At 41.0% G+C, this 27,678-nt stretch overlaps 1 protein-coding gene across 3 annotated transcripts; it reads left to right on the forward strand.

Annotated features, from left to right (window-relative positions):
• Positions 1–3,791: 3,791 nt before the first annotated feature.
• LOC309512273 (rhamnose-binding lectin-like) lies at positions 3,792–25,750 on the forward strand. 3 transcript variants are annotated; one of them, XM_082187791.1, is made up of 12 exons: positions 22,047–22,148; positions 22,314–22,346; positions 22,556–22,600; positions 22,673–22,802; positions 22,952–23,061; positions 23,141–23,185; positions 23,278–23,413; positions 23,951–24,066; positions 24,660–24,704; positions 24,849–24,987; positions 25,240–25,349; positions 25,501–25,750. In XM_082187791.1, coding segments are annotated over exons 1-12 (987 nt in total). In that variant the 5' UTR covers positions 22,047–22,072; the 3' UTR covers positions 25,503–25,750. The 3 variants fall into 3 exon arrangements, with proteins under 3 accessions (XP_082043918.1, XP_082043917.1, XP_082043916.1); XM_082187790.1 differs by having other exon boundaries at positions 22,048–22,148; positions 23,141–23,183; positions 23,273–23,413; XM_082187792.1 differs by lacking the exons at positions 22,047–22,148; positions 22,314–22,346; positions 22,556–22,600; positions 22,673–22,802 and adding an exon at positions 3,792–3,955 and having other exon boundaries at positions 23,141–23,183; positions 23,273–23,413.
• Positions 25,751–27,678: the final 1,928 nt, after the last annotated feature.

The following is a 27,678-nucleotide window of genomic DNA, read 5'->3' on the forward strand; positions in this document are numbered from 1 at the left end:
GGCAGAATGTCAGGATGGATTGTGTCGAACAGAACTGATTCTGTTCCAAATGTAGAAATATTGTTTTGTTGACATGAGCAAAGTGGGTTGAGTGTTTTTCTGGTAAAACAAGGACCCTGAGTGCTATTCAGTGAGCAAAATTATCTGGTGACAATATGTTTAAGGCGGTTGATTCCACAGGTCACACCAAAAGGGACGACCGGCTAGACAAGCGGTCAATAATAAAATAGCTAGGGTCTGCATTCACAGGTGACAGCAGGCAGGAAATGGTTCATTCCAGTGGAGGTGCGGTCGGGATCTGAAGGAAAATCTTGTAATGATCAGAAAGTGGTTGGAGAGGGTGACACCTGGGTCCACGCTTCTCACTTTAGACTACACCAACCAACCTCAGCAACCCCACGCGCCGACGCGGAGGGCAGTGAGGGATCAAGGACGTGCTAGTAACGTACCTCCCTTGCCAGCGAGGGAAAGCCCATTGCAACGGCACGCAAAGTGTCATATTGGTGAAGACGGAATGTCAATGGGGCTAACGAGATGATCAACACACCTGGAGGAGGATGTGGACCAACTAATGGTTTAAGTTTAGCAGAATAATTTGTTTTGTGACGATTTTGATGATTTATTGATATCTCATGATTTGATTGGTGCAAATGTTTTGAGGAAAAGTAGAAAATCTATTCAATGATGTGAAGTACGGTCATAAGCAAAAAGACGGTTGGTCTGTAATGGAAAAGTCCGAGTTAATTTTTAACAACCACATTGGATAGAATGGATAAAATCATAAGACTCTTCTGGTTAGATTTTATTAAATAGGGTATTGAATAGAGCTTACTAAGTAAAACCATTGCCCGATTGAATTAAAAGTTAACAAAAAATGGTTAGGAAATATGTGGATGGGAGTGGATTAATGGAAAAGGCTGAATGTATAGGTTATGATTGTATGTGTTATTCTGATAATTTTGTTATTCATGGGTGAATATGAGTGCGGGAATGAATGTTCAATTGGCGAAAATGACAGTCCATTCTGATGATGAAACTGGTGAACAAAATGTGACTTTGATACTGATAGCGGAAGCTATAGTAACATGTGGTAAATGAATGTTTTCTTTATGTTTTCTGTTTATGTTTTTATTTTTCTTATTTCATTTTTGTTGAATTTTTCTGATGTTTTTATTTTTTGGAACGATGATGATATGTAAAGAGGGTTAAAAGCAGTAGCCATCCGTGTTACGAGATGGCATACAAGGACAGGGTTTGAATATGAGGAGTTTTCCTATCTACTTTATCTGTGTTTTTATAGCATGTTTTGTTTTCCTACTAAATATTAATCCAACTTTTTCTTGTTTATACTGTAATGACTGAGGGTCCGACCTATAGTGTTGGGGATGCAATGACAGAGCTTGTTCGTCTAGCCCGGTTTCAGAATAAACCTTTATCTGCTTGCTGTAAAATTAAGGGCCTATCCTTGGGAAAATAGCCTGAGCTTATTTCATTTTAATCTTTTTTCCAACTAGTTTTAATTTTAATCTTTTTGCCTACTAAGTTTAAGGGTATGATCAGTTATATTAAATTGAGAAATGAGAACTATAAGGGTGATGTAAGACTTAAACTTGGTACGTTTCATTATTATTTATACTGTGTGAGTGTTTTGATGAAACAATTATCAATGAATGATAAAAAGGGAGGAGTGTAATGGGAGATTTTTGATTTTCATTACTTACTTTGATTTTCATTAACATACACAGGATTGACTTCTATGTGTGCTGCTGACCATGTGATATAATGATTGATGTGGAACTTCTGTGAGGCAGGAGAAGAGGGGGAGACGCCGAGGCCCTGACCCCTAAGGTCAAAGGGTGTCCAATTTAGGACTTGCAGGCTGTAAGTTAAGCTAAACTAAAGTTCAGTGTATAATAGGATCACTGGTGGAGTGTCTTATCCATCTATGGAGTGTTTAGAGAACCTTGAAGATAACAGTATAAAGACTGGCCTGCCTCTCTCTCCTGGTCGCACTTGTTCCACAGACTGTACTTGTGACTTCTGTGTGGCAACTGGGCCTTCTTGCAAGAATAAATTACTTTTTAAAGGTGAACTAAGTAACTTTTTTACCTTAACCGAACAGCTTTGGAGTCATTGCAATGGTTATATTACTGATTTCGGGTTGAATGGTGGTCGTCTCGCACCCCCCTGGTGCCTGTGAGCCGCAAAACCACCCTTGCAAAACCACCCTTGCCGCCGGCCTCAGTGTTAGGAAGTATCGTGTGATATCAGGTCTCGCGAGGTAACGAATTGCTTTACGGCACTGCACGCGTACACGCCCTCATCCATCCAGTATCCGGCTAGCTATAAGAACAAGGTAACGCTAGATATTTAGTTCTTCAAGTTTTCGTAATGGCTGAACATGTAAAAAAGAAGCAGAAAGCTAGGAAATCTTTGTCAGAGGACCAAAGAAAGAGGAAACGGGAGACTGACCGAGCGTGAAGTCAGACTAGAGTTAATATCTGACCGGCTTTTTCAGAATGGAGAGAACTGAAAGAAACCGAAGCCTGCAAAACCGATGCTGACCTGGCCTTCTTGCTGTTGCACTTGTATCTTTAGAATAAACTGTGTTTAATGTTTGTATTTCTTGTAATTGTGACCTCAGGATGTTTGTTATTGTCTGTTTAGGTTTTTATTATGGTCGCTGTCTGTTACGGGCTTACTAGTACGCTACTGTAACTTAGATGTTAGCATTTTCAGTAGTAAACAAACGTGTTTGTTTTCTGTAGTGTTTTGTCCATTCCTCTATCAGGTTTTATTTGTGTTACTGAGATCGCCTATAAATCGATATGAAATTCTTCAAATTATGCTTTAGTTTAGCTTGCCGCCTGCCTCAGAATTAGTAACGTTATATGTTGCATGTTCACAGATCTAGCATGTTAGGATGCTAGCTAGCAATACAACTTATTATGAAATTTCAAACCAAACGGTATGAACGAATAAATTATAGCCAATTATACCATAGTACACGTATTCTTGCAAAATAAATAAACAAACTAGGCTACGTGTTTGACTTTGTTTGGTGGTCAATCGTTATGATGGACAACTCGGATCACCGTCAAAATTATAAAAGAATGTAACGTAACATTTATTTTGATAATGTATAATCTAAGTGTCTATAACTATAGTTCAAACTTAAATAGAAATAAATAGCGGAATATTTCTTATAGTATTGTTTTTCGCCATAATGTTACTGATTACGTTTGGCAACACTATACAAATATACACTATCTCAACATTTATATGATATTCTTCTGAGAATCATACATACTTCAGTTGACATGGCTCCGTTTGTTCGCCGGCTTCTCTGAAAAACAAATGCACATGGCCTGAGCGAGATGGGAGGGGTGAGTGTTGACAACGAGTTTAGGACAGTTTTCTCATAATATATATATACTCCGAAACTGTAGGGGGAGCTCGAGAGAGAAACCTGCGAGAAAACAGCCAGTCTTACTGAGCGCTGCTTTAATGATCATTTGATTCCAGACTGTCTCTTACGCCAAAGATGATTGTTTAGTGAATTAAACTGCCACAACAGAACTGAATACTCAAATCAATAGTATAGTTTGCCAATTACCTTGTTACAAATGACAAATAATACCTTCAAGGTGGGCTTTTACATTTTTTATTTTTTTAACAGAGACAATAGTTACGTGTTATGGGTCTGTCCAGCCTCTCAATTGTGGTAAGATACTGTAGTTACAATTAGCTAAGTTATTTATTATATATACTATTTTTGTTATTGTTTTAACATTAATCCATTAATGATGCTTCACTTATATTCAGACTCTGGTGTGATCAGTGTACAATCAGCAACATATGGCAGCACAAGCAGCAACATTTGCAGTGTTGGACGACCACAAGGCGAAACATCTAATACTCAGTGTTCAATTGATGTTCCTGCGGTCTCTAAACTGTAATGATCTTTTTCATTGTCGTTTTGCTTGTGACTCCAGATTAGAGTCTATTGCTTTGTAATGAATTAGCTCTATGAAATATTAATAATCAATAATATTTGGTTATAATTGATTATGAATATTTGGATCGGTTAATATAATTAACTTAATGTATTAAAATGTATATTACATTCAACCCACCTGTTCGTCCTGTGAACACTCAGCGTTAATTGTTTATTAATTCTAAGAAATATTCATTTCCGGGAAAGGGAAATGTCTTTCTTACTGTACAGTACTAAGAGCCTGTAGTCAAAATCTAAATCGTAAAGTAAATCGTAAAGTAAACTTTGTTGCAAGCAGAGAATCAGAACCACGTATTGTGCACAAGTTTTATTAACTAAATCCAAAACATAACTAATCCAAACACATACACACATATACGGGTAAAAGGGTGAGTGACAGAATGGAATCGGAAACAGGAAATGGAACTATGGGAAAGATCCATTTAACTATGAAAAGAACCATCAGGTTATAATTTTCAGAGTACCTCATTAAATGTATATACTTGCATGGCATTTGCAGCGGACACATTTCTTGAAGATCGTGGAAAAGGATGTTGATGTGTCAAACAATGAAGTTGCAATCGTTTTCTTCTCCATTGGATGAAGAAGATATGATGAACTTGCATGGTTAGTGCAAGTTCGACTCTGTTCTGGTTGGAGTGCAGATTGTGGCCTGCCGGCCCTGGGCCGGAGAGGACACGCAGAGCAAATGGTGGGAGTTGCGATGGACTTCGAAAGAAGACGTTGTGCCAAACTCCTGAGGTTGTCCTTGATTCTGTTGTGGTTGAGAGAGTCCTCTCTCTCCTGAATGAGCACATGGCTGGTTGTAAGTCGAGGCCTGCTGCTCTGGGGCCTGCTGAGGCCACGCTGGACAGCACGGCACCCTGAACGTACTGTGAAGGCCAAGAGTTGATCGTTGCCCATTCAGTGATGGTAAGGTTGCAGTTTTCTTCTGAGTTGGATTGAAGAAAAGACAGTCTGACTACTTTGGGAGAGTGAAAGCATAGCGGGCGGGTCCCCACAGACATCAACCCGAAGAAGCAGCAATAGAGAGCCAGAAGAAGAGAGAGGAGGGTCACTGTGAATTTGTCTCTAAATGAAGTTTCATGTAACAAAGTTCGGGAGGAGCACGTTCAGGTATTCAACCAATCAGCACAAGAGGAAGCCGGTATAAATAAAGCCTTTCCTCACCTTCTGTCTCACGACAAGTTTCTCAGCATTTGACTCCGCCCTTGTGCCGTCATGTCTGAGTTAGAGCTCTTCCCCTCTGACGATGATTCTCTCGTCACGGACGAGCCTCCATCGCAATCCGCGGATCCAAGGATCATTCCATCTCCAGCAGCCACCAACATCAGCGAGCCTCCATCCTCAAACTGGGGACGCCAGCTCTCTCGATCCCCTCCACGCACGCCAAGACGCCGAGGACTCCCCTCACCACCGCCGGCCAGGAATCCACCATCTTCCTCCGCGTCTTCACACTCTCCGGCCCACCCAAACATCCCTCCCAAAGGGAAGTGGACTGTTAAAGGGCTGAGACAAGCCCTAATTAACTCCGATGTTAATTTTTCTCACAGATTGAATAAAGCAGATTTATTTAATCTATATGTCTCTTTACAATCTACCCTTCTGTTTCAGCTCCCATTTCATCGGCTCAAATGAGCAAGGCCCGCCGGGCCCCGATCGCTCGCCCCGCAGCATCTTCACCTTCCTCACACGCAGTGCCGGGCCCCGCCCACGCCGCCGCAGACCTTCCGCCAGCCTGGGCCGCGCCCCAGAGCCAGTCGCGGAAGGGCTTCAATCTCCTCCAGGTCAACTCTTCTCCTCAGCCCCTCCCACCGTGGCACCGCACGATCCAGATCCCTGCAACACCAACTACATATCAGCTCCTCAAACGTTCCCTCTCCCTCCTAACGTTACCTCTTTCAATTTTCCCTATTTTCAAGCGCCAGGTGCTCACCCTAGCATGAGGATGCCTCCATTAGCCGGACAAGCGCCAACGCAGTTCCTTCCCCTTACTCACTATGCTCATTTCTTTCCTCCTCCACCTGTACCGGGGGCTGACATTTGCGTGAGGATGCCTCCGCAAACGGCCACCGCCCCGGCCCTCTCAACCCTCTCCTCGCTCGATCTCCCTTCTCTCTCTATTCAGCTACTCCTCAACCAGCTCCTCCAAATGCCATCACCGCAGAACCTCCGCCAGTGACGAACAACATCAGAGCTCAAATCCTCGCAGGTGCGGATGTGGACTTGGGCTCTCTCCTGTCTCTGTTCCCCCTGTCAGAATCCAATCGCCAGGTGGACTGCGGCGACATATCCGTTACTTAAAAAAATAATACGCAGGTTTCATCACGCACACTGTCGTTGGCCAAATTTTGTATCGCTTTCAGCCGCTATACCGAAATTATATGCTCTGCTTTTCCCCATAGACGGCACGAGCTGAACGATTACCTTTCCATCATAGCGGAGCTCGCGCTGTCTTATGGGGGTAGTCATTTTTACACTTACCACAAGTTGTTTTCTGCTAAATGTGCCGTCCGTATTTCCCAATGGAATCAGTGTCCTTATTGGGGAGCGTTGGACTCTGATCTCCATAACCGAGTTCTTCTCGGGTGCCGAAACATCTCTTGCGCAATTTGCAGATCCGTAAACCATGCCACCATGGCATGCCCTCAAATTAATCCCTCGAGTCCTCCCGGCCCAGAGCAGAACCCCATCAAATCCACAGGTTATGTTCCACGACCTGCAAGAGAGGATTATTCTTCCGGTAAAGATTTTTCGAACAGAGCACCATACGTCGCTTCCAACAGGCAAGTTTGCAATAATTTCAACGAGAGGAAATGCCCAAGACAACGCTGTCGCTATCTCCACGTCTGCAATTATTGTCGCGGTGCCCACGCCCGTGTGGTATGTCTGTACAAAAGGCTGTAAATAAAAATGAGAAAAATGATCTCTCGACTCCTGTGAATGTTTCCCGTCTGGCTGGGGAATTATCCCATCACCCCGATGTCAACTTTACAAATTATCTGCTGTCTGGTCTCAAACAAGGTTTTAAACCCGGCGCAGAATGTCAGCCCACGCAAAACATCATCTGCGATAATCTTCAGTCCTCCCTAGCAGAGCCTGAAGTAGTAGACGATCTAATAAAAAAATAAATCGAATCAGGTTTCATGATCGGCCCCTTCGAAGCCCCCCCCCCGTTCGACAAATTTCGCATTAGCCCCATAGGCGTGGCTACTAGAAAATTTTCAAGGAAAAAGCGTATGAGATCTGATAATAGATCTCTCAGCCCCTCATAACTCTCCATATCCAAGCATTAACAGTCTTATCCCCCTCGAAGAGTATTCTCTTAATTATCACGATATCGAACAAGCCATAACTATGATCAAAATAGCTGGTCACGGCGCATGGTTGGCAAAAGTAGACATCACTTCCGCTTTTAAAGTAATGCCAATCCACCCAGATTCGTGGCATTTATTCGGCGTGAACTGGCGGAAAAAGTTTTATTTTGCTGTGCGTTTAACATGTAACAGTGGTGGTGACAGCCCTCAACTTAAATTATAATTTTTTTTAACGAAAATTCGGGCGCCAGACAGTTTTCTAAAACTGACAAAAAATCAAACAACCCAGGATAGCATAGAAAACCACTGGTTACACACAAAAAACAAATATTTCAAAACAAGTTTCAATTTAACGGGAATTTATTACATAATGTCCATAAACATTATATAAAAAAAGAACTTATTTCGAAAAACAACCAAACAAACAGTAAATAAATAAATAAATAGGCAGATATAGTTCTTAACGTGACAGGCAAATTTCACAGTTCAAAATCAGTGTTCACACAATCACATAAACGCTGTAAACGAAATCCCAGGTCATACTGGTCACACTCTAGCTGGGCGTCAACACTGGCAGATTCGTGCGTCCATATTCACGCCAAACAATTTTGGCGGACGGAATCACAAACTGGAGAGTGTAGTTGGACCTCGCCTGGCTCCAGGAAGGAAGTTTAACGGCCTTGGACTCGTTTGAGAGTGAACCGCTCACCAACAACAGCCGGTCTTTTAAGGTGCGTCGCTATGGAATTGTCAAACTCCACGTCGCATCAGACAGCGTGCGCAGGAAGCCTCAGTTCAACAAACGCCGTCTTCCACTCCACATGGTAACCATTTACTTTACTCTCCTTCTCACGAATCGAAACATACCCCGGTGACGTGTCCTCCATCCACCTTATTAAATAAGCCTCACCTCCATTTCCCTTTCCGCCAATAATCACTCACTCCACCCTTTCCGTTAAAAGTGAAAGTGAAAGTAAACGTAAACATGGCCGTATAGTTTACTGCACTGTCACATTCTCTCCCCCCCTGAAAGAAAACAACCCATGGTTGTTTATTTGGGAGTGTTAAAATCCCAGGAACTCCTCTTCTTCATCAGAGTTGTCTTGGAATATTTTTAGGAGTTTTTCCTTACTTTGGGACTCTAGTTCTTCGGCTGTCGGGTAGCACATTTTCATATTGCACACATGGGTTGTTCGGACATCTTCCCCAGTAGTCTCCAGTGCAACACGGTAATTCAGTGGACCCAGCTGTTTTATTACACGGTAAGGACCTTTCCATTTACTTGCTAGTTTAGCAGTGAATTTAGCTTTTGCACTAGATTGTGGAAAATGCCTTATCCACACACGATCTTCTTCTTTAAATGTTAGTTCTCGTCTGTGTTTGTTGTAATTTCTTGTTTGTCTAACATGAGCTTTTTTGCTGTTTTCCATAGCTTTGGATTGAAGCTGGGTTAAACAATGAACAACATCGTATGCTGGCACATCAGGATTGAGATTTTTACTTCGGAGAAGTTTGTCCATTGGACTCTGTAGCTTTCTTCCCAGTTGCAGTTCTGCTGGAGTCATTCCTATGGTCTCTTGGACAGCAGAATTGATGGCGAATCTGAACTCCGGTAAATATTGATCCCACTTGTTATGATTTTCATCTAGGTATGCCGCTATCATGTATTTAAGTGTGCGATTGACTCTCTCAGTCATGTTGGTCTGAGGATGGTATGCAGTAGTCAGTCTAGGAGTTACATTCCATTTTTCGCAGACATCCTTAAATACAGACGATACAAATTGTGTACCCCTATCAGACAGCAGGAAATCAGGCACACCCCATCTGGTCAGAATCTCTTTCCTGAAAATAGCAGCAACTGTTTGTGCAGTGGCATTTCGCATGGGGAACATCTCAACCCATCGAGTGAAGTAGTCAACGAAGACTAAGAGATATGCACTTCGGTTGGAACTACACGGCAAAGGCCCCATTATGTCCACACCCAACATTTCATTGGGGTGAGTGACAGTGGTGTGTTGCATTTTGCCAGCAGGTTTTTGATTGTCACTCTTAAGTAGTTGGCATTTTACACATCTCTTTACCCATTGCTTGACATCATTCCACATTCCTGGCCAGAAAGCCACTTCTTGAATTCTCTTATAGGTCTTGAATATTCCTCCATGGCCACTCAAGGGGCTAGCATGATAATGCTGAAGTACCTGTTGAATGAGGCTACTAGGAACACAAATACGATAATGCAGCTGGTTGTCAGCCAGGTGAGCTTTACGGTAGAGCTTGTCTTCCAGTACTTCATATTGTTCTTTCAGATTGTCATCACCTTCTGCCATGGTCTGCAATATTTTCATGATTACGGCGTCTTTATGTTGTTCTTCCCAGATCTTATCCAGAGAGATTGGGAGATCCTCTGACTCCTTGTGGCTGGCATACAAGTTGCAACTCACACTGATGGGGATTCGAGAGAGAGCGTCAGGTGCCACATTTAGCTTTCCCTTCCGGTATTCAACAATGAAATCGAATCTCTGCAGTGGTAGGGCCCATCTGATTAACCGACTTGAGGTCTTGGTGGACCCCATCACCCATTGCAGTGCAGAGTGGTCCGTAACAACAGTAAACAACTTGTGTTCCAGATAATGCTGCCACTTCTCCAGAGCCCAAACTACTGCCAAGCATTCTTTTTCCGTCGCAGAATAATTCACTTCAGCTTTGTTCAAAGCTCTGCTAGCATAAGCTATGACTTCCTCTTTCCCATGGTCCCTCTGTGTCAACACAGCGCCCAGACCGGTCTCACTAGCATCTGTGTAGACAATGAAGGGGTGCTGTAAATTTGGGTGTCCCAGAATGGGAGGTGTCATCAAGCTTATTTTCAGCTGCTCAAAAGCCTGCTGACATTGCGGTGTCCACTGGAAAACTCTGTCCTTCTTCTTCAGGGCATTGAGGGGTTCAGCGATCTGGGAAAAGAATGGGACAAACCGGTGGTACCATCCGGCTAAACCAAGGAATCGCTGGACCTCCTTGAGGTTTCTTGGAATTGGATAAGAACGAATAACCTCAACTTTGCTGGAATCAGCGGAGATGCCTTGAATACTCACGACATGGCCTAGGAACGCTAGTTCCTGCAGACAGAATTTGCTTTTTTTAAGGTTGATAGTCAGACCTGCTTTTTTCAGCTTGTATAAGACACTCTGGATGTCAAGGAAGTGCTGTTCAATGGTTGGGGAATAGATGATAATGTCATCTATGTACACAAAGCAATTTCGACCACGTAGTTCACCCAAAACCGTTTCCATTAATCGTTGGAAGGTAGCAGGGGCATTTTTCAAACCAAATGGCATAACATTAAACTGAAATAATCCAAATGGTGTAATAAATGCTGTCGTCGCTGTACTTTCAGGGTCCATGGTCACCTGCCAGTAACCGCTATTCAGATCAATGGTTGAAAAAATAGCAGCTCCAGAAAGAGATTCCAAGATCTCTGCGATGTTTGGCAGTGGGTATGCATCACTTTCTGTAACAGTATTTACCTTACGGTAATCTACACAAAACCGGAGACTCCCATCTTTTTTTGGGACAAGGACGACAGGTGAGGCCCAACCTGAATGAGAAGGTTTCACAATGCCTGCACTCAACATTTCTTCCAGTTGTTTCTCCACAACAGCTTGTTTGGCAGGGGCCATGCGATAGGGTCGTTGTTTTATTGGTACTTGTTGGGTGAGGTAAATACGATGTTGGAGAACATCGGTGCGCCCTGGTCTGAGTGCACATACCTCTGGATTGGCCTCCAGGACTTGACGTAGCTGGCATTTTCCATCAGCCGGTAAGTGGGCTCCATTCACTGCACTGTCAATAAAGTTTTTTATGTCCATGTCATCTGTGCTGAACGTAAATTTGGGTTGAGGGGGAGGAATTGAACTCAAGAGAGAGATACTCTGGTTGATATTACCTTGTTGCTTTCCTTTTCTGGGTCTGTTCTCAGGTACACTTGCACAGCCTGGTTGAAATGGATGTTCCACGTCAGGAGTAGATTTGAAGGTATACTTTTTGTCGATTACATTTATTTGTAAACCACTAAAGAAGATGAAATCCAGGCCCAGGACTACTGAATATGACAGAGCTTTGGGTGCTAGAACTGCAGCTGGTATGGTGAATACTTTGTCATGAAGATTAATTGAGACATTCAGCCATCCCAGAGGAACCTCTGCTTCACCGTTAGCAAGATACAAAGGTCCAAGTGTCCAGGGTTGGAGATCATGGGGTGATTGAGCAATGTTCTTCCAGAGAAACTCATGGATAAGGGTATAGCTTGCACCTGTGTCCAAAATGGCTTTTCCCTTCCATGAGCCAACACTAACAGGCACAATTAACTGTTGAGGCATGCTGACAGGATTGATAGGAGTAGATGTAATGGTGGAAATGGGTTTACCTGGGGGTGTTTGAGAATTCTTCATAGTTGTTGAAGACACTGAATTGTTGGAAGGTTGGCCAGGCGGCTTGGGTGACTGGAAATTCCGTTTGTTACTAGTTGGCTGATAACCAGAAGACGGGGTTGATTGAGCTGGAGAAGTAAAGTGAGGGCATGTACCTGGTGCGTGAAATCCTCTGCATCGCCAACATTGTACAGCAGGTTGGGCAGGAGTCATCCCTCTGGGTGATGCTACAGATTTGGAACCAGCTTTGCTGTCACACTGCTTCTGTTGTTCATGGTCTTTCTCCAGTTGGTGACCCAGTCGAACCAACTCTTCCACGGTGGTTACATGGCTACGAAGATGACTAGCGAGGTAAGGTTTTATGTTTTTAAGGATCATCTTAACTATGTCTGCTTCAGTTAAACTTGGTTTCCATCTTTTACAGAGAGCTCTGTAGGTGAAAGCAAAATCCCTAATGGACTCCTTTTCGCCTTGAATCCGATGGCGGACACGTTCAGCCAACTCATCTTCATAGTCCTCAGCTAGAAAAGCAGCAAGAAAAACAGACTGAAACTCACTCCAGGTTGTGACAGATGATCTGGCAACTTCCCACCAGTCACGCGCAGTGCCATATAAAACTGTCCTGAAGGTGGCCAAAATGTCAGCGTCCATTAGAGGATGTACTGCAAGAAAGTCTTGACATCGTGTTATGTACAACAAAGGATCTGGGTCATCAGCTGGCCTTCCAAATGTGGGAAATGTTAGCTTGAGGTGGTCAGTTTTAACAGCAGTAGCAGGGGCTACTGGATAAGCTACTTGTGATGGTGATGGAGATAAGGGGTTATGAAGAGAAATACTTTTCCCACTCAGGTCAGTCATTCTTTTTTCTTGACTCTCAAACTTTGCTTCCATTTTAGTTTGCAGTTCTTTCATGTTTGTGGACAATTTGTCAGTGAGTAATGTCAGTTGACTACTTTTTTTCAGCAGTTGATCAGAATCCTTCTGAAATTGCTGTTGAACTGATTGAATGTCCTGTTGAATCTCAGACTGCAACTGTTGCACCATGAAGCGCACTTCTGTCACTAAGGTATTCTCTACCTTTTGAAGTTCCTGAGCCATCATCATTTTCATAGCTTTAATTGTCTGATCAGACTCAGTTTCAGCTTGCTGCTTGTTTGCAGATAATGTAGTGGAGAGTTGTTGCTTGATTTCGTCCATCTTTCCAGCGAGTTTAGTGATCTGGCTCTCATGGCTGGACGAGTTGAACTTTAGTTCCTTAGTGAGTTCAGTTACAGCGTTCTCTTGTTTGGTCATGAAATCATGCAACTGGTCCCAGTTACCTTGTGCTCGTGCAGTGAGTTGACCAATCTCTCTTCCAGGTGTTGGGAGAGTTCTAGGCAGGTCATACTGTACCCCTGAAGATGAAGAAGGTGGTGGTGAAGCAGCAGCTGGAGATGATGTTCCAGGTGATGGAGTGCATAATTGCATGGGTTCTGGAGGTCTTGGTTCCCGTGGGAAAGGTTGATTTGGAGTGCTGCCACCTAAAGGTGTGGACACAAACTGCACATGTGGTCCTGGGTGCACAATGCGACTGAACTGGGTGGGCGTGTGGCAGAAGGTTGGAGCATAGAATTCCTGAGGGGCTGGACGGTGCACAGGTGGCCATTTAGGGGTGGCCACATCCGGAGCCTCCATTTCGACAAAGGTTGAGTGTGGGGAAGGGTGCTCTGCCATGATTATGTAAAGGAAATATGATATCAATAAATGATGCAATAAAAGTGTTGCAAATCAGTATTGTGTATGTCAGTTAATTCATATAATTTACATTGCCTTTTAATTGTACAAATGTAGTTCACATTTCACACAGTTCACAACATTAAGCAGTTAACAGGAGGTTCAACATTTCCCAGGTTTGAAAAAAAAAGAATTAACAGGTGTAGTAAAAAGGATTCCCACACTTTAGTTCCAAAATTCAAAACTTCCCAATTATGTAAATACAAAAAGAAAATAACAATTCAAGTTAAAAAAAAAAATCAATAAGTCAATGCAAAGTCACATTCACAAGTATTCACGTATTCACACTCAATTGTGTTCAGGTCCCTGTTCGGGCGCCACTCTGTAACAGTGGTGGTGACAGCCCTCAACTTAAATTATATTTTTTTTTTACGAAAATTCGGGCGCCAGACAGTTTTCTAAAACTGACAAAAAATCAAACAACCCAGGATAGCATAGAAAACCACTGGTTACACACAAAAAACAAATATTTCAAAACAAGTTTCAATTTAACGGGAATTTATTACATAATGTCCATAAACATTATATAAAAAAAGAACTTATTTCGAAAAACAACCAAACAAACAGTAAATAAATAAATAAATAGGCAGATATAGTTCTTAACGTGACAGGCAAATTTCACAGTTCAAAATCAGTGTTCACACAATCACATAAACGCTGTAAACGAAATCCCAGGTCATACTGGTCACACTCTAGCTGGGCGTCAACACTGGCAGATTCGTGCGTCCATATTCACGCCAAACAATTTTGGCGGACGGAATCACAAACTGGAGAGTGTAGTTGGACCTCGCCTGGCTCCAGGAAGGAAGTTTAACGGCCTTGGACTCGTTTGAGAGTGAACCGCTCACCAACAACAGCCGGTCTTTTAAGGTGCGTCGCTATGGAATTGTCAAACTCCACGTCGCATCAGACAGCGTGCGCAGGAAGCCTCAGTTCAACAAACGCCGTCTTCCACTCCACATGGTAACCATTTACTTTACTCTCCTTCTCACGAATCGAAACATACCCCGGTGACGTGTCCTCCATCCACCTTATTAAATAAGCCTCACCTCCATTTCCCTTTCCGCCAATAATCACTCACTCCACCCTTTCCGTTAAAAGTGAAAGTGAAAGTAAACGTAAACATGGCCGTATAGTTTACTGCACTGTCACAAACATTCGGTTGCAAAAGCAGCCCCAAAATCTTCGACACTCTATCAGAAGCCATATGTTGGATCCTTTCCAACAATTACGCAATTCCTTACCTTCTCCATCTGCTCGATGATTTCTTAATCATTTCACCTCACGACGCCATCCCCGCGGCACAACTCCTCACGGTGCAAAAAGTTTTCGCAGAGCTAGGGATTCCGTTAGCCCAGGAGAAAACAACGGGGCCAACTACATCCATCGAGTTCTTGGGCATCAATCTGGACTCAGTCAATTTCCAGGCTTCACTGCCTAAGCAAAAAATCGATCGAATAATTTTAATCACGTCCAATCTTACAGACTGCCCAAATTGTTCCAAACGCGAACTCCTCTCGCTCTTGGCCACCTAAACTATGCTATGCGCATTATTCCGCAAGACCGACCTTTCATCGCGCATCTCCTCGCCCTCTCGTCATCCGTTCATGTGCTGGAAGACCGAATTATCCTATCTTGCGAGTGCAAAAATGAGCTAAAATTATGGATAACTTTCCTTAACCAGTGGAACGGCGTAACTTTTTTTTACGACGACTTCATCTCTCTCCCCCTCGATATCAAACTGTTCACAGACGCAGCTCCCTCGATCGGCTTCGGGGGTTATTACCAAGGACGCTGGTTCGCGTCTCCCTGGCCCCCCCATCCAAAAGCATTCAAGTCCATTGCGACAACGAAGCAACCGTACACTGCATTAACAAAGGTCGTCAGTGCCACTGCTGTGCTAGCCATTTTGGTGCCCTAAGCATAATTCCTTTATGATGCCCCCCAGCCCGAACCCGAGAAAAAAAAAACAACGTTTGTTTTTGCCAGTTTAACTTTTTATTACCAAACATATAACTCAATACCAATAACACAATAGCAGCATCACAGTATAAAACTTAAGAACACTAAAAAGAGAAAGTAAAATATTAACAGCTTTGCTGACTTTGTAAACATAGGCCTATGTAGAATAGCCAACACACACTACACATTTGAAAGTGCAAACTTTTCTTCAGTAAACAGAATAGCAAAATAAAAAAATTATCAAAATAATCCAGACATGTTTTTCCCAAATTCAATGTCACTTTGAATAAATTACATTTATTAGACAAAATATTCAAACAACGAACCCTTATACCGGAAAAAATTATAAACATTTAAAACTGAAAGCATGGCAGCCAAGCAGTTCTCCCCCTTTATTCCTTATTTATCAACTATTTGATAAATATAATATAATATAATATAATATAATATAAAAGCATAATAGAATGAGGATTATAATATTATACACATAATATTGTGTGCAATAATGCACACAATTCAACAGTAATGTTTGCTTTATATCATTCATAATGACATTTTATATTTTTTATATAACAGGAAATGTTAGCCTACCATGTGCACTGCACTGACTGCTAACGTTAACTGTTACTGAGAAAGTATTAACCACCGTCACGTCAAAATAAACCATAAACTAATGCTCAATATCTAAAGAAAGATAGTGAAGAAAGTAACAGCTAGCTGGCGTCAGTTATTTGTAAAATAGGTAATGTTTAATAGTAAAATCTCAATTTAGCTTGCACCTAAGTTATAAGTTATAATAACATAGTTTGCTAACATAAACGTCAGCAAGTTCGAGGCGCGTTACGATTAGCAGCAGCACCATGCAGCACATTTCCCGTATTCAGGGCCGGAGTGGGGCCACTTTTCAGCCCGGGAGTTTCAGGCCCAAGACCGGCCCTCTTATTCCATGGTGGAATTCCAAATTAGCACTTTTTCCAAATTGGATAAATGAAGCAACAGTTCAGCTCTTACTATTCTGTAGTTTTTATTAATAACATGGTTCAACAAATAATGTAAAAGTTAAATAATAATTCACTTAAGCTGAGAAAGTTAACAAAAAATGTTCCACTATTCCACAAGGATAGGTTGATAAATTAACAAAAGCAGAAAGAAGAAAGAAAGAAAGAAAGAAAGAAAGAAAGAAAGAAAGAAAGAAAGAAAGAAAGAAAGAAAGAAAGAAAGAAAGAAAGAAAGCATTTGAAATGTATCCCACTCTTCCACAAAGAGGCATATTGAACTAATGTTTACAGATTTATTTGTATTCAAAAATATTCAAAAATAATGCTTTTTTAATCAAAAAACGTGATACCTAATGACATTTGAGGTTATTAAAAGTAACCTCCCGTATTTAAGAATGATTAAACATGGACTTACCTGCAAGTGATGCACGGGCATCATCTCGCAGTTTCTTTTTCATCTTTTCTCAGATCCTGACTCCTGCTGTCTTTTCGGGGCCATTTCCAAAAAAGTTGCCTACTGTCTGTCTGTCAAACTTCGTCAGGCGCCCGCGCGAACAACCGGCACGGACCATCCAACGGCGGATGGGGGGGGGGCGGGCGGTACTTTCTAGACTAGAGCAATTCAATTATCTTGTTCCCCCTTTTGTATTACATATATGGCTAAAATGTGCCTAATAATATTATTATAGGCTAATGAAATAATATCGTCATTATAATTTTTTTTTTCATTAGGCTATTTTTGGTGCCCCCTCAGCACTTGGTGCCCTACGCACAGCGCGTGATGCGCGTGGTGGGAGCGGCGGCGCTGAAGGTCGTTCTCGCTCACCTGCGTTAATGCCACTCCTCAGACGCCTCATCTGGATCTCCGCCTGCGATCAGTTCATAATAAATGCAAAACACGTCCCAGGTGCTCAAAACCAAACCGCTGACTCTCTCTCCCGTTTCTCTTTTCAGAAATTCAGGATGCTGGCACCAGAAGCGGACCCCATTCCAACCCCAGTACCTCATTATTCTCAACTAATCTTCCCATAAACCATCCGCTAAAATCCCTTCTGGACACGTCCATCGATTCCATCCTCCAAGCAGTTTCACCCAGAACCCTCCAAACATATTACACCGCGTGGAAATCTTTCAAATCATTTCACCTCTCTCACAACCTGCCGTTTCCCGATTTCTCTCGTCTAACCGTTACTTCATTCATATCTCACCTCAATAGAGTTAAAGGTCTCCAAGCCGGATCCATAAAAAGCTATTTAAGCGGCATTCAATTCTTTCACAAATTAGTTTACGGTAGGCCCGCCCCTGCCATAAATAACTCTCAAACATCCCTTCTCATTAAAGGAATTCAAAGAACTCATCCCACTCGCCCGGATACCAGACAACTAGGAGTGTAACGGTTCACAAAATTCACGGTTCGGTTCGATACGATACACTTGTGTCACGGTTCGGTACGTTTTTGATACAGCAAAAAGAAAGAAATGCCAGAGAAATTTCCTTGATTTAATTTTTTTATTCTTTTTTATATTAAAACTAACATCATAAAGTATGATATTATTTTACTTTGAGCAATTCTAGAGCTATAATTGACTCTTCTTAGGAGCATGAAATGTAATATTGTAGTAGTTATAAACAAAGGTTTATTTTAGTTCAGATTAACATTTGAGGGCAGCAATTGTATTCATAATGTAAAAATAAAACCGACGTAATGTTACTTGAAGGCATTATAGCCTAGCCTACTATTCCTGCCAAACTTCCATCGTTGCAGTTAGTGTTACTATAGTAAATCCATGGTGAATGTTGCTGATCTGTGGACACTGGATAGTTCATTCATGGCACAATGTTTCTTCCTGGCTTCCACGTCAGCGCTGTTTGATCCGTTAATAACGGAGAAATGTGAATGTTTCTCACTAGATCTCGCAGCGATGTTATTACTTCTGTGGCGAATTCAAATGCTTTCTTTACTGGATCTCTTATTAGCGCTGTGTAGTAACAGTGTCGCATGATCACGATCGGCTCACGCTGCACTGGTCCAAACTGATAAACGGTCCTTCAACCACACAATAACGAGCAGTTTCGTTCTGCTTGCATTACATTTGCCATTGGATGTTGGGCAATGTTGTGGTCGCGCCGGCGTCTCTTACATTATGAGCGCGCTTGCCACGCGCAACGCGCCTACATTTGAAATAACGAAATTTTGGTTGGCAGGAAAAATGGTCCATGGTTCGTTCGGTTTCAAAATGCGTACCGAAAACCGAACCGAAAGCCTCGTACCGAACGGTTCGATACGAATACGTGTATCGTTACACCCCTACAGACAACCCATTACAATTGACATACTCACCAAATGTATTTCATCACTCCGTCTCGGATACCACTCCACCAACACCGCCCGCACACTAGAAGCAATGTTCATTCTAGCTTTCTTCGGTTTTCTCCGCTGCTCCGAATTGACCATCACATCTAATTTCGACTCAAATATTCACCTTACAATTTCAGATTTACAGATCGTAGATAACGAAACTATATCTTTTTTCATCAAACAAAGTAAAACAGATCGAGCTAAAAAAGGTCACTTTGTTTACATTTTCAATCTGCCAACTCCCATTCAACCGTACCATTCTCTGCTAAATTACCTGCAGTATAAACGTTCTACGCTCAAATCCCCACTCGATCCACTCTTCGCAGACGACTCCAATCATCCAGCCACGAGATTCTGGTTCCAAAAACATCTCAAAGCAGTCCTCATCAAATCCGGCATCACAGCAAACAAATTTTCAAGCCATTCTTTTCGCATCGGAGCAGCAACCACGTACAGCCGCACAAAAAGGTATTTCCCAACAACAAATTCAAACCCTCGGTCGCTGGTCATCTGAAGCTTTCAAAACCTACATTAGATCCAGCCGCTTCCACATCAGAAACGCTCACCAAGCCCTAACTAATTAAATCGATAATTTCCATCACCTGCTGCGCTCCATTCATTGTCACTCTCCAAACCACTTTTCAAAACCATTTTGGCTCGCCGTATTCACGCCCGCTACAATAAGTATATCAAAAAAAAAAATTGCAGGCTCCCCCGTTCGCACGCTGTGATGGCTCCCCGTTCGTGGGCTGGGCTCTGTCCCCCTTCCGAAGCGCCGGTCGAGCCCTCCCATTCGAATTGCAGTGAGAGCCTGCCTGTCTTAGTCATCGCCGGACGGCCACGCTCGTGTCGCCATGTGGGCTCCCCGTTCGTTGGGCCGCGAGGGATCTATTCCCGTGTCCCAGCCCCCTTCGAAGCGCCGGTCGAGCCCCCCGACCGAGTTCAGCGGGCGCCCTCCGTTCGACTGCTGGCGGGGCTTACCCGTCCGATGCCACGAGCATCCCAGTTCCCGTCGGATGCCGCGAGAGACCTCCCGGTTGAACGGCTTAACTCGTTCCCAAATCACGCTCGTATAAATCTGGGGTCATCGAGCTGTCAGTTCAACTGCTGGCGGGGCTTATCCATCTGATGCCGTGAGCATCCAAGTTCCCGTCGGACGTTGCGAGAGCCCTCACGGTCGAACGGTCAAGCTCGTTCTCTAGTAAATACCTTCTCATGCCCTTCACTTTTATGGGGGGATTAATTCTACGCTCGCTGTCCCGCGCTTACCTGGCCTTTTTGGGGGAGTACTCTGGGTTCGGGACAAATTCCGAGCTCGGAGCCCTCCCCTGGACAGCAAGCCAAATACGCATAAATACTACATCAGATTTCCATGTACGTGTGAACTCGTGAAATGAAGTTTCATGTAACAAAGTTCGGGAGGAGCACGTTCAGGTAATCAACCAATCAGCACGAGGAAGCCGGTATAATTAAAGCCTTTCCTCACCTTCTGTCTCACGACAAGTTTCTCAGCATCCCTCCACCACCCCATCACCTCACACTCGGCTGGGTCTACCCCAGTATAAGGGGGGAGTACTCTGGGTTCGGGCCAAATTCTGAGCTCGGAGCCCTCCCCTGGACAGCAAGCCAAATACGCATAAATACTACATCAGATTTCCATGTACGTGTGAACTCGTGAAACACCTCTCCGGGTTTGCTTGACCAATGAGAAGGGTGGAATTTCCAAGCGGGAAAATTTCTCTGTGATTGATTTATGAATCTTTGTTTTAAGCGTGCTCATTTGCATGTGCAGCTGGATTGGTTTCTGATGAAGAAACTAAGAAAGATTCTTGTAATACTAATATGTTGCACAGCTATCGGCATATCATGTACACAATCATTTCGATCTTCAAAGTACCAATTTATAGAGACCAAACATGGTATAGGTGAGGTTACAGTGACCGTTGGTTCTATCATAAAATACACAGTATCAAAAGAATTATAGAATTAAAAACACTACACAAGACAGTATATCATTCACACAATTTACTGGGATGCATGTTCATTTATAGATCAGATTAATGCAGCAAAGTCTGTTTTAAAGTCTGTTTCTGTCTTCTGCACCTGGACCCAACCATTACGCATACCTGAAGTGCCAGCCTCATCAGCCCTGTGAAGGCCTCATTGACACGACCAATCTGACTTCTGACCTGTAACGCTGCCTGGATCATAATCATACACTGTTCGCTCGTTGGCCAGAGGAGAACTGGCTGACTGAGCCTGAGTTCTCCCAAGGTTTTTTTCTCCATTCTGTCACCTGATGGAGTTTTGGTTCCTTGCCACTGTTGCCTTGGCTTTTGGCTTGCTTAGTTGGGGACATTTAATATTCAACAATATTATTGATCTGCCTTATTTAGGGTGGACGATGATGCAATTTTCTTCTAGAAACAAACTTTGTTGTATTATTTTCATGTTATCAGTGTGAAGCTGCTTGGATACAATCTGTATTGTAAAAAGCGCTATATAAATAAAGGTGACTTGACTTCCCCATTGTCTCTGTCTTGACCAGTGACACATTTTTTACAGCCATAAAACCAACTTATCTGATCGTGGTCATGGTAACTAAGACCTTCTTGCCCTTCTTGGGGGAATGGGACCACAGATCCCAGAGTGAGTTTTAAATATTATTTGTTAAACTATAACAAATATTTGTGTCTGATTTGTCTCAGTCGATACAGATTATTCTGTGGTTAGTTAGTTGATTTGTTAGTGATACTGACTTATTTATTATCCTTTAAAAGATGTGATGGACTGAGAGAGTGTGAGTTAAACACTCAAGGACTTGAAGCTCAAGATCCATGCTATGGAACCTACAAGCCTACATATTTTCACTAAGTATTTGCACTAACTCCTGAAAAATTATTCAGGAAGTTTCTTTAACCAATAGAGAGTGTTTGCACAAGATCACATTTTTTACGGGAAATATTTGCATTAAGTTTTGCACTAAATACTAAGAAACAGTTAAGGAAGTTTCTTTAACCAATAGAGAGTGTTTGCACAAGATCACATTTGTACGGAAATATTTGCACAGATGCCTGAGAAATTATTCAGGAAGTTTCTATAACAATAGGAAATGTTGGCACAAGATTTCACGGTTTCAACATTCTTACACGGTTAAATGTACTTTCAAATATGTTTAGAGGGAACATTGGAGAAGCAATCAGACAACAGGCCATATAAATATGAATCAACTTATCAGAGGCTACATGTACACCAAGAGCAGAACCATGTTTTTGCTCAGTGTCCTTCTGCTTACTTGTAAGTTTCCAAGTTGAATTAGATGCACAGTAAATACTGAGCTGCACTTTTAGACATTTCAACAGCTCTGTTCTGGGTTAAACTCAGGATGGAGAATAGTGTGAATGGATTCAAGATTAGCATTGCAAAGGTATTTTAATCATTTATCTTATGTTGTTGTCTTAGTGGTGCAAGACTCCAGATTGCTGATTTCTGCAGGTATGTCATTTAACCATGTTAACATCAACAATCACCAGTTAAACAAAGATCATGTCTTAATTGTTAAGTCCAGTTTTAAATGTCATGTTTTTTGTTTGTGTGTGGGGGTTGTGGTGTCAATATGTCACCATACTGTATTTTTTTTTTTAAATTATTGTTATTACAAATGACAAATAATACCTTCAAGGGGGACTCTTTTAATTTTTCAGAGACTGTAGTTACGTGTGATGGGTCTGTCCAGCATCTAAAGTGTGGTAAGAGTTGTAGTTACAATAATTAGTTACAAGTTATCAGTAATCCATTAATGATGATTTTCTAATATTCAGATTCTGGTGTGATCAGTGTACAATCAGCAACATGTGGCCGCACAAGCAGCATCATTTGCAGTGTTGGACGACCACAAGGCGAAACATCTAATACTCAGTGTTCGATAGATGTTCCTGCAGTCTCTAAACAGTAAAGATCTTTTTCATTGTCTTTTTGCTTGTGACAGAAGAATAGAATTAGTCTCTTGATTACTCTGTGGTTAGTTAGTTGATTTGTTGTTAGTGATATTGACTTTAAATTTTGTTAGTGATATTGACTTATTTATTATCCTTCCAAAGATGTGATGGGCTGAGAGAGTGTGAGTTAAACACTCAAGGACTTGCACCAAAAGATCCATGCTATGGAACCTACAAGTACTACACTACAAATTACATTTGCATCCAAGCAGGTCTGATTTTTTCTCTCTCTCCTCCATTTACATCTCTTTGCAAGCCTGTAACTATCTTCTGTACTCTAACTTCTTCCAGAAATAAGTGTGACTTGTCATGGTGGATACAGTTACTTGAAATGTGGTGAGCTATATTTCCACAACTCTTATTTTGTTTCAAGAAATCAGATCACATTGATTAAATTAAGAAATGCTATTATTTTTATCTCCATGAAGATAATGGGAAGATTCAGATAAATACTGCAAACTATGGACGTACAGATAAAATCACCTGCTCGGAAGGACGTCCATCCATTGAGCTCCAAAACAACAAGTGCTATTCTCCCAATGCACTGGCTCCTGTGTCGAAAAGGTAGATGGATCAACTTGCTTCAAATTTAATTTGGTAATTTGTAGGTAGGCTACATTTATATTCTTGGTCTTCTTCAAATACCATCCCAGCTAAGGGACATTCTCTAAACATTCTGGCACGGCTCTCAAGTTATGAACAAACGTTCTTCCAGTAACGTTAATAGAACGTTCATTGTTTTCTGAAGTATTAAAAAAATATATAATAATAAATAAATAAATCAAACCAAGTCCACTCTCAGCTATTCTTGGGATATCTGGTAATTTCAAGAAGGTTGATGTAAATTAAAGACAAGCTATTATTTGGTATAATAATTGCCAAGAGGCTGATTTCACAAATGTGGAAAACTGATTCTGTGCCTCAGTTTGAAACATTTAAAAGTAATATTCCCATATTGTTTTCTCTAACGTTTGAATGACATGTTTAAAAACATTCATAGAACATTCAGAAATAATGTTTTTAAATGTTCTTCAAACATATTTTGTTAGTTGGTATAAATATGCAATGACTAATGTAAGCCTCTTTCTTTGACATGTAAAGCTGCAATGGACTGAAAAGTTGTGAGGTTTTTGCGACACATACGGTCTTTACTGATCCCTGCTCTGGCATATACAAGTACCTTACAATCTCCTATTTTTGCCTCCCACCTGAAATTCGTGAGTATTTCTTAACCCCGGTTAGCTCCTGTTTTATCCTGTTTGCACAGAATGTAATGTTTTTAGATACTTACATTTTAATTGCAATTAAATAGCTTAAATTTATATTAAATTCAATTAACTGATCTTTATGATGCTTTTTGGCCAACTTAAGTAGGATTTAAGTACAGCTTTATATGTAATTTAATAATTTATTCTGTTGTCTTTGAAATATGGTTAATGTGTAAAGTAAGACTGTTAACTTTAGATTATTACAAAGTGCATTTTCTTCATTTTGTGTTGTGTGCTATAAAAAAAACAGTCATGGAAGTGTTCTCTCTTGTACTTAACTGGCCTTTAATTTAATTAATATTACATTATCTGCAAGTACAAAAGTAAAAAAAAGTAAGATTTGAAATACACTACAAGTGCACAATCAGTACAGCTAAGCACACTTCTTTTTCACTAGATAAAGCGCATAAACCACAGTCTCCATTTGATATGCTTTTAAAAGGCATGATCACAGTATACACAATAACTCACATAGACTGTTTTACTTCTATTTGAAATATTTTTTTTTTTATTACTTTACAACATTTCTCCTTTTTCTGTAGGTTCAAGTATGGTCTGTGAACAAGAGACTAATGACCTGAAGTGTGGTGTGTGTTCTGTTGTTACTTGACTTGCTTGTTTTTACTGTTTCATCTGTTAATCCAGAGTTTATTACTAAATGGTAAAACGTATAGTATATAATTACTTTTTTTCATCCAAGAGATTGTAAAAGGTGGAACTGTTGTTTTCAGAGGATGGAACTGCCATACACATTCACAGCGCTAGCTACGGGCGAACTGATAGCAGCACGTGTTCTACTGGACGACCTGTTTCTCAGCTTGCCAAAACTGACTGCTACGCCTTAAATTCACAGACAATAGTCACTAATGGGTCAGTTTACATGCACAATGTACACATTTCCACAGGTAATTCAGTCTTTGCTCTGATAAAAACAAACAAACAAACAAACAAACAAACAATCCAAACTATGCTGATCAGGCTGGGAGACCACCTAAGACCAGCCTATAGGCTAGTTTAAGTGCTTCTTCCCAGCAGGGTAATACAGTTATTTTAACAATAATAGAATCAAGTTAAGTTTTTTAATCAAGTTTTTGTTTATCAATTGGTATTTTTATGGTGTAGATGTGAAGGGAAAAACGGATGCTCCATTTCAGCCTCCAACAGTGTCTTCTCGGATCCATGTGTCGGCACATTCAAATACCTGTACATCTCATACTCCTGCGTATCCAAGTGTAAGTGTTACTGTACAGAGCAATGAATTTGCATACTTGAGCTAGTTTTCTAATCTGTTGATTAGTTTTGATTTGGTTTTAGGCCTACTCCTGGACTCACTCATCAGGCTAGATTGATTATTACTGTTGATGTTTTTTTCTTGTCTTGCAGAATACGTTAGCTGTTCTTAAGGATTTGGGCTCTTCAGTTCTCTATCAATATCTTTTCCACTTTTGATGTGCTGGAACTAAATACATTTCTTGTTAACGCCTCTGTAATATGCCGTCTTGGGAAATAAAATATGACATCTTTCCTAATGTAAAGATATAGCAGAAATAGTAGCCTAATAGTAGAATAATAGTATGCTATTCTGATTATTTGCCTTACACTAATTTCCTCACAATAAATGCTTTGAAAATGAGATTCTGTGTGCATCCCTGTTCTGAAAGTTTGCATGAAACGGAAGTTGTGATAGTCATTTCTTCCCTATTGTGACACATCCGATTGAAATGGTTTCTCAAACAAGAGAAAATGTAGGGCAGAACTTTTTGATATCCCTGCAAGGCACATGAATTAAAAAAATAATAATGTGCATGCATAAATAATTTATAATATATTCTGCATCAATCCATAATAATATAAGAATTGCCCATTTTGATTTAATGGTTACTTTTAAGTACAGAGTTTGTACACACCAGCTTTATGTCATTTAGCAAGTATTTAGAAATAGAATCTAAAATACACTGTTTATTTATGTGCCTCTGGCTTTAATTTGGGACACTTAATATTCAACAATATTAATGATCTGTCTGTATTGATGCTGTTGTATGAGAAATGAACCGAGCTGGACGATGACAATAAAAAAATAAAAAAATAAAATAAAAATTAAAAAAAATTGCACACTGAACTAATCAACAGAACTGAATTAACACTGGACTGACTTCAGCTGAACAACAGCCGAAATGCATAATTTTCCTGTCATCACTGTAAAGCTACTTTGAAACTATTTGCACTATATAAATAAAGGCCACTTGATTTACATATACTACCGACATTTGAACAACAAAGTTGGTTGAAATTCAGCCAACATATCCTATTACATATGAAGTGCAAATCATTCCCCTCACAAACATATCTTTGACTGTCTAAGAAAAACTAAATGCCAGCTGTAAGGTTCAACCTTGTGAACCTTTTTATATCGTGCGACTGGACACGACAACAACGCAGTCCTGACGCGTCAACTAGTCTCTCCCCTGTGAAGGCCTCCTTCCCTTCCTTTTACCTCTGTACAGATAAAACGTTGTCGGGATAATTCCGTTTACGTGGTTACGCGGAAGCGATAAATAATTCTGTATTATACATTTTTAAGGCCAGACAAGTAGTTTGTAGAGGGTTGGTTTGTAAAGGACTACACGCCTGCGCACATATTCAAGGCTTGCACCTTTGAACCTATTTCAAGGTTTGCGTTCTCGAGCCACCAGGCACTGTTTCATGAGTTCACACTTCCATACAATTAGAGGGGGTAAAGTTTAATGCGTATTTGGCGTGCTGTCCGGGGGGAGGGCTCCGAGCTCGGAGTTCGGCCTGAACCCAGAGTATCGGAGTATCTTTGCAACAGAAGTAAATCAATCAATCAAAACTAACTTTAGTTGGACAATAACATTATTCTAGAGCTGCTGTAAAACCAAAACAATCTCTGTTACTGTAATGTCCTATTATCACTGTAAAGCTGGTTTGAAAGAATCTATATTGTTAAAAGCGCTATAAATGAAGGTGACCTGACTATACAAAATTGGTAAAACTGGAATTCCCCCTTTTTTTTGCTTACTCTACCATTTGGGGTCAGTAGGATTTTTTTAAAAATGTTTAAGAAAGAAGTCTTGTATCCAAGACTGCATTTATTTGATATTGTGATATTATTTTGATATAGTAATACTGTGAAATATAGCAATTTAACAACTATTTTCTGTTTACTACTGTTTTCTATTTATGTATATTTTAAGATTTAATTTATTCCTGTAATGACAAAGCTGAGTTTTAAGCATCCTTACAATAAAGAAATCATTCTAATAAAAAAAAATAGAAATCTTTGGTAAATGTCTTTAACTGACCCTTTTGACCAATTTAATGCATCGGTGTTGAATAAAAGTAGTAATTTCTTTCAAAATAGAAATCGCACAAATATGGGACTTTTCAAACATGCCATTCCAGCCTCATATGTTAAAACCTGTTTAAATATTTAACTTCTGTTGATTTATATTGACTGTCAGGTTTTATAAGAGTATAATGTCGAAGCAGAAACTATTTAACACACAGGGCTTTTGTTTGCAAGAGAACTTAAAAGCTGTC

This window comes from Leuciscus leuciscus (assembly GCF_965113295.1).
Source record: "Leuciscus leuciscus genome assembly, chromosome: 13".
In the NCBI taxonomy this organism is placed as follows: Eukaryota; Metazoa; Chordata; class Actinopteri; order Cypriniformes; family Leuciscidae; genus Leuciscus; species Leuciscus leuciscus.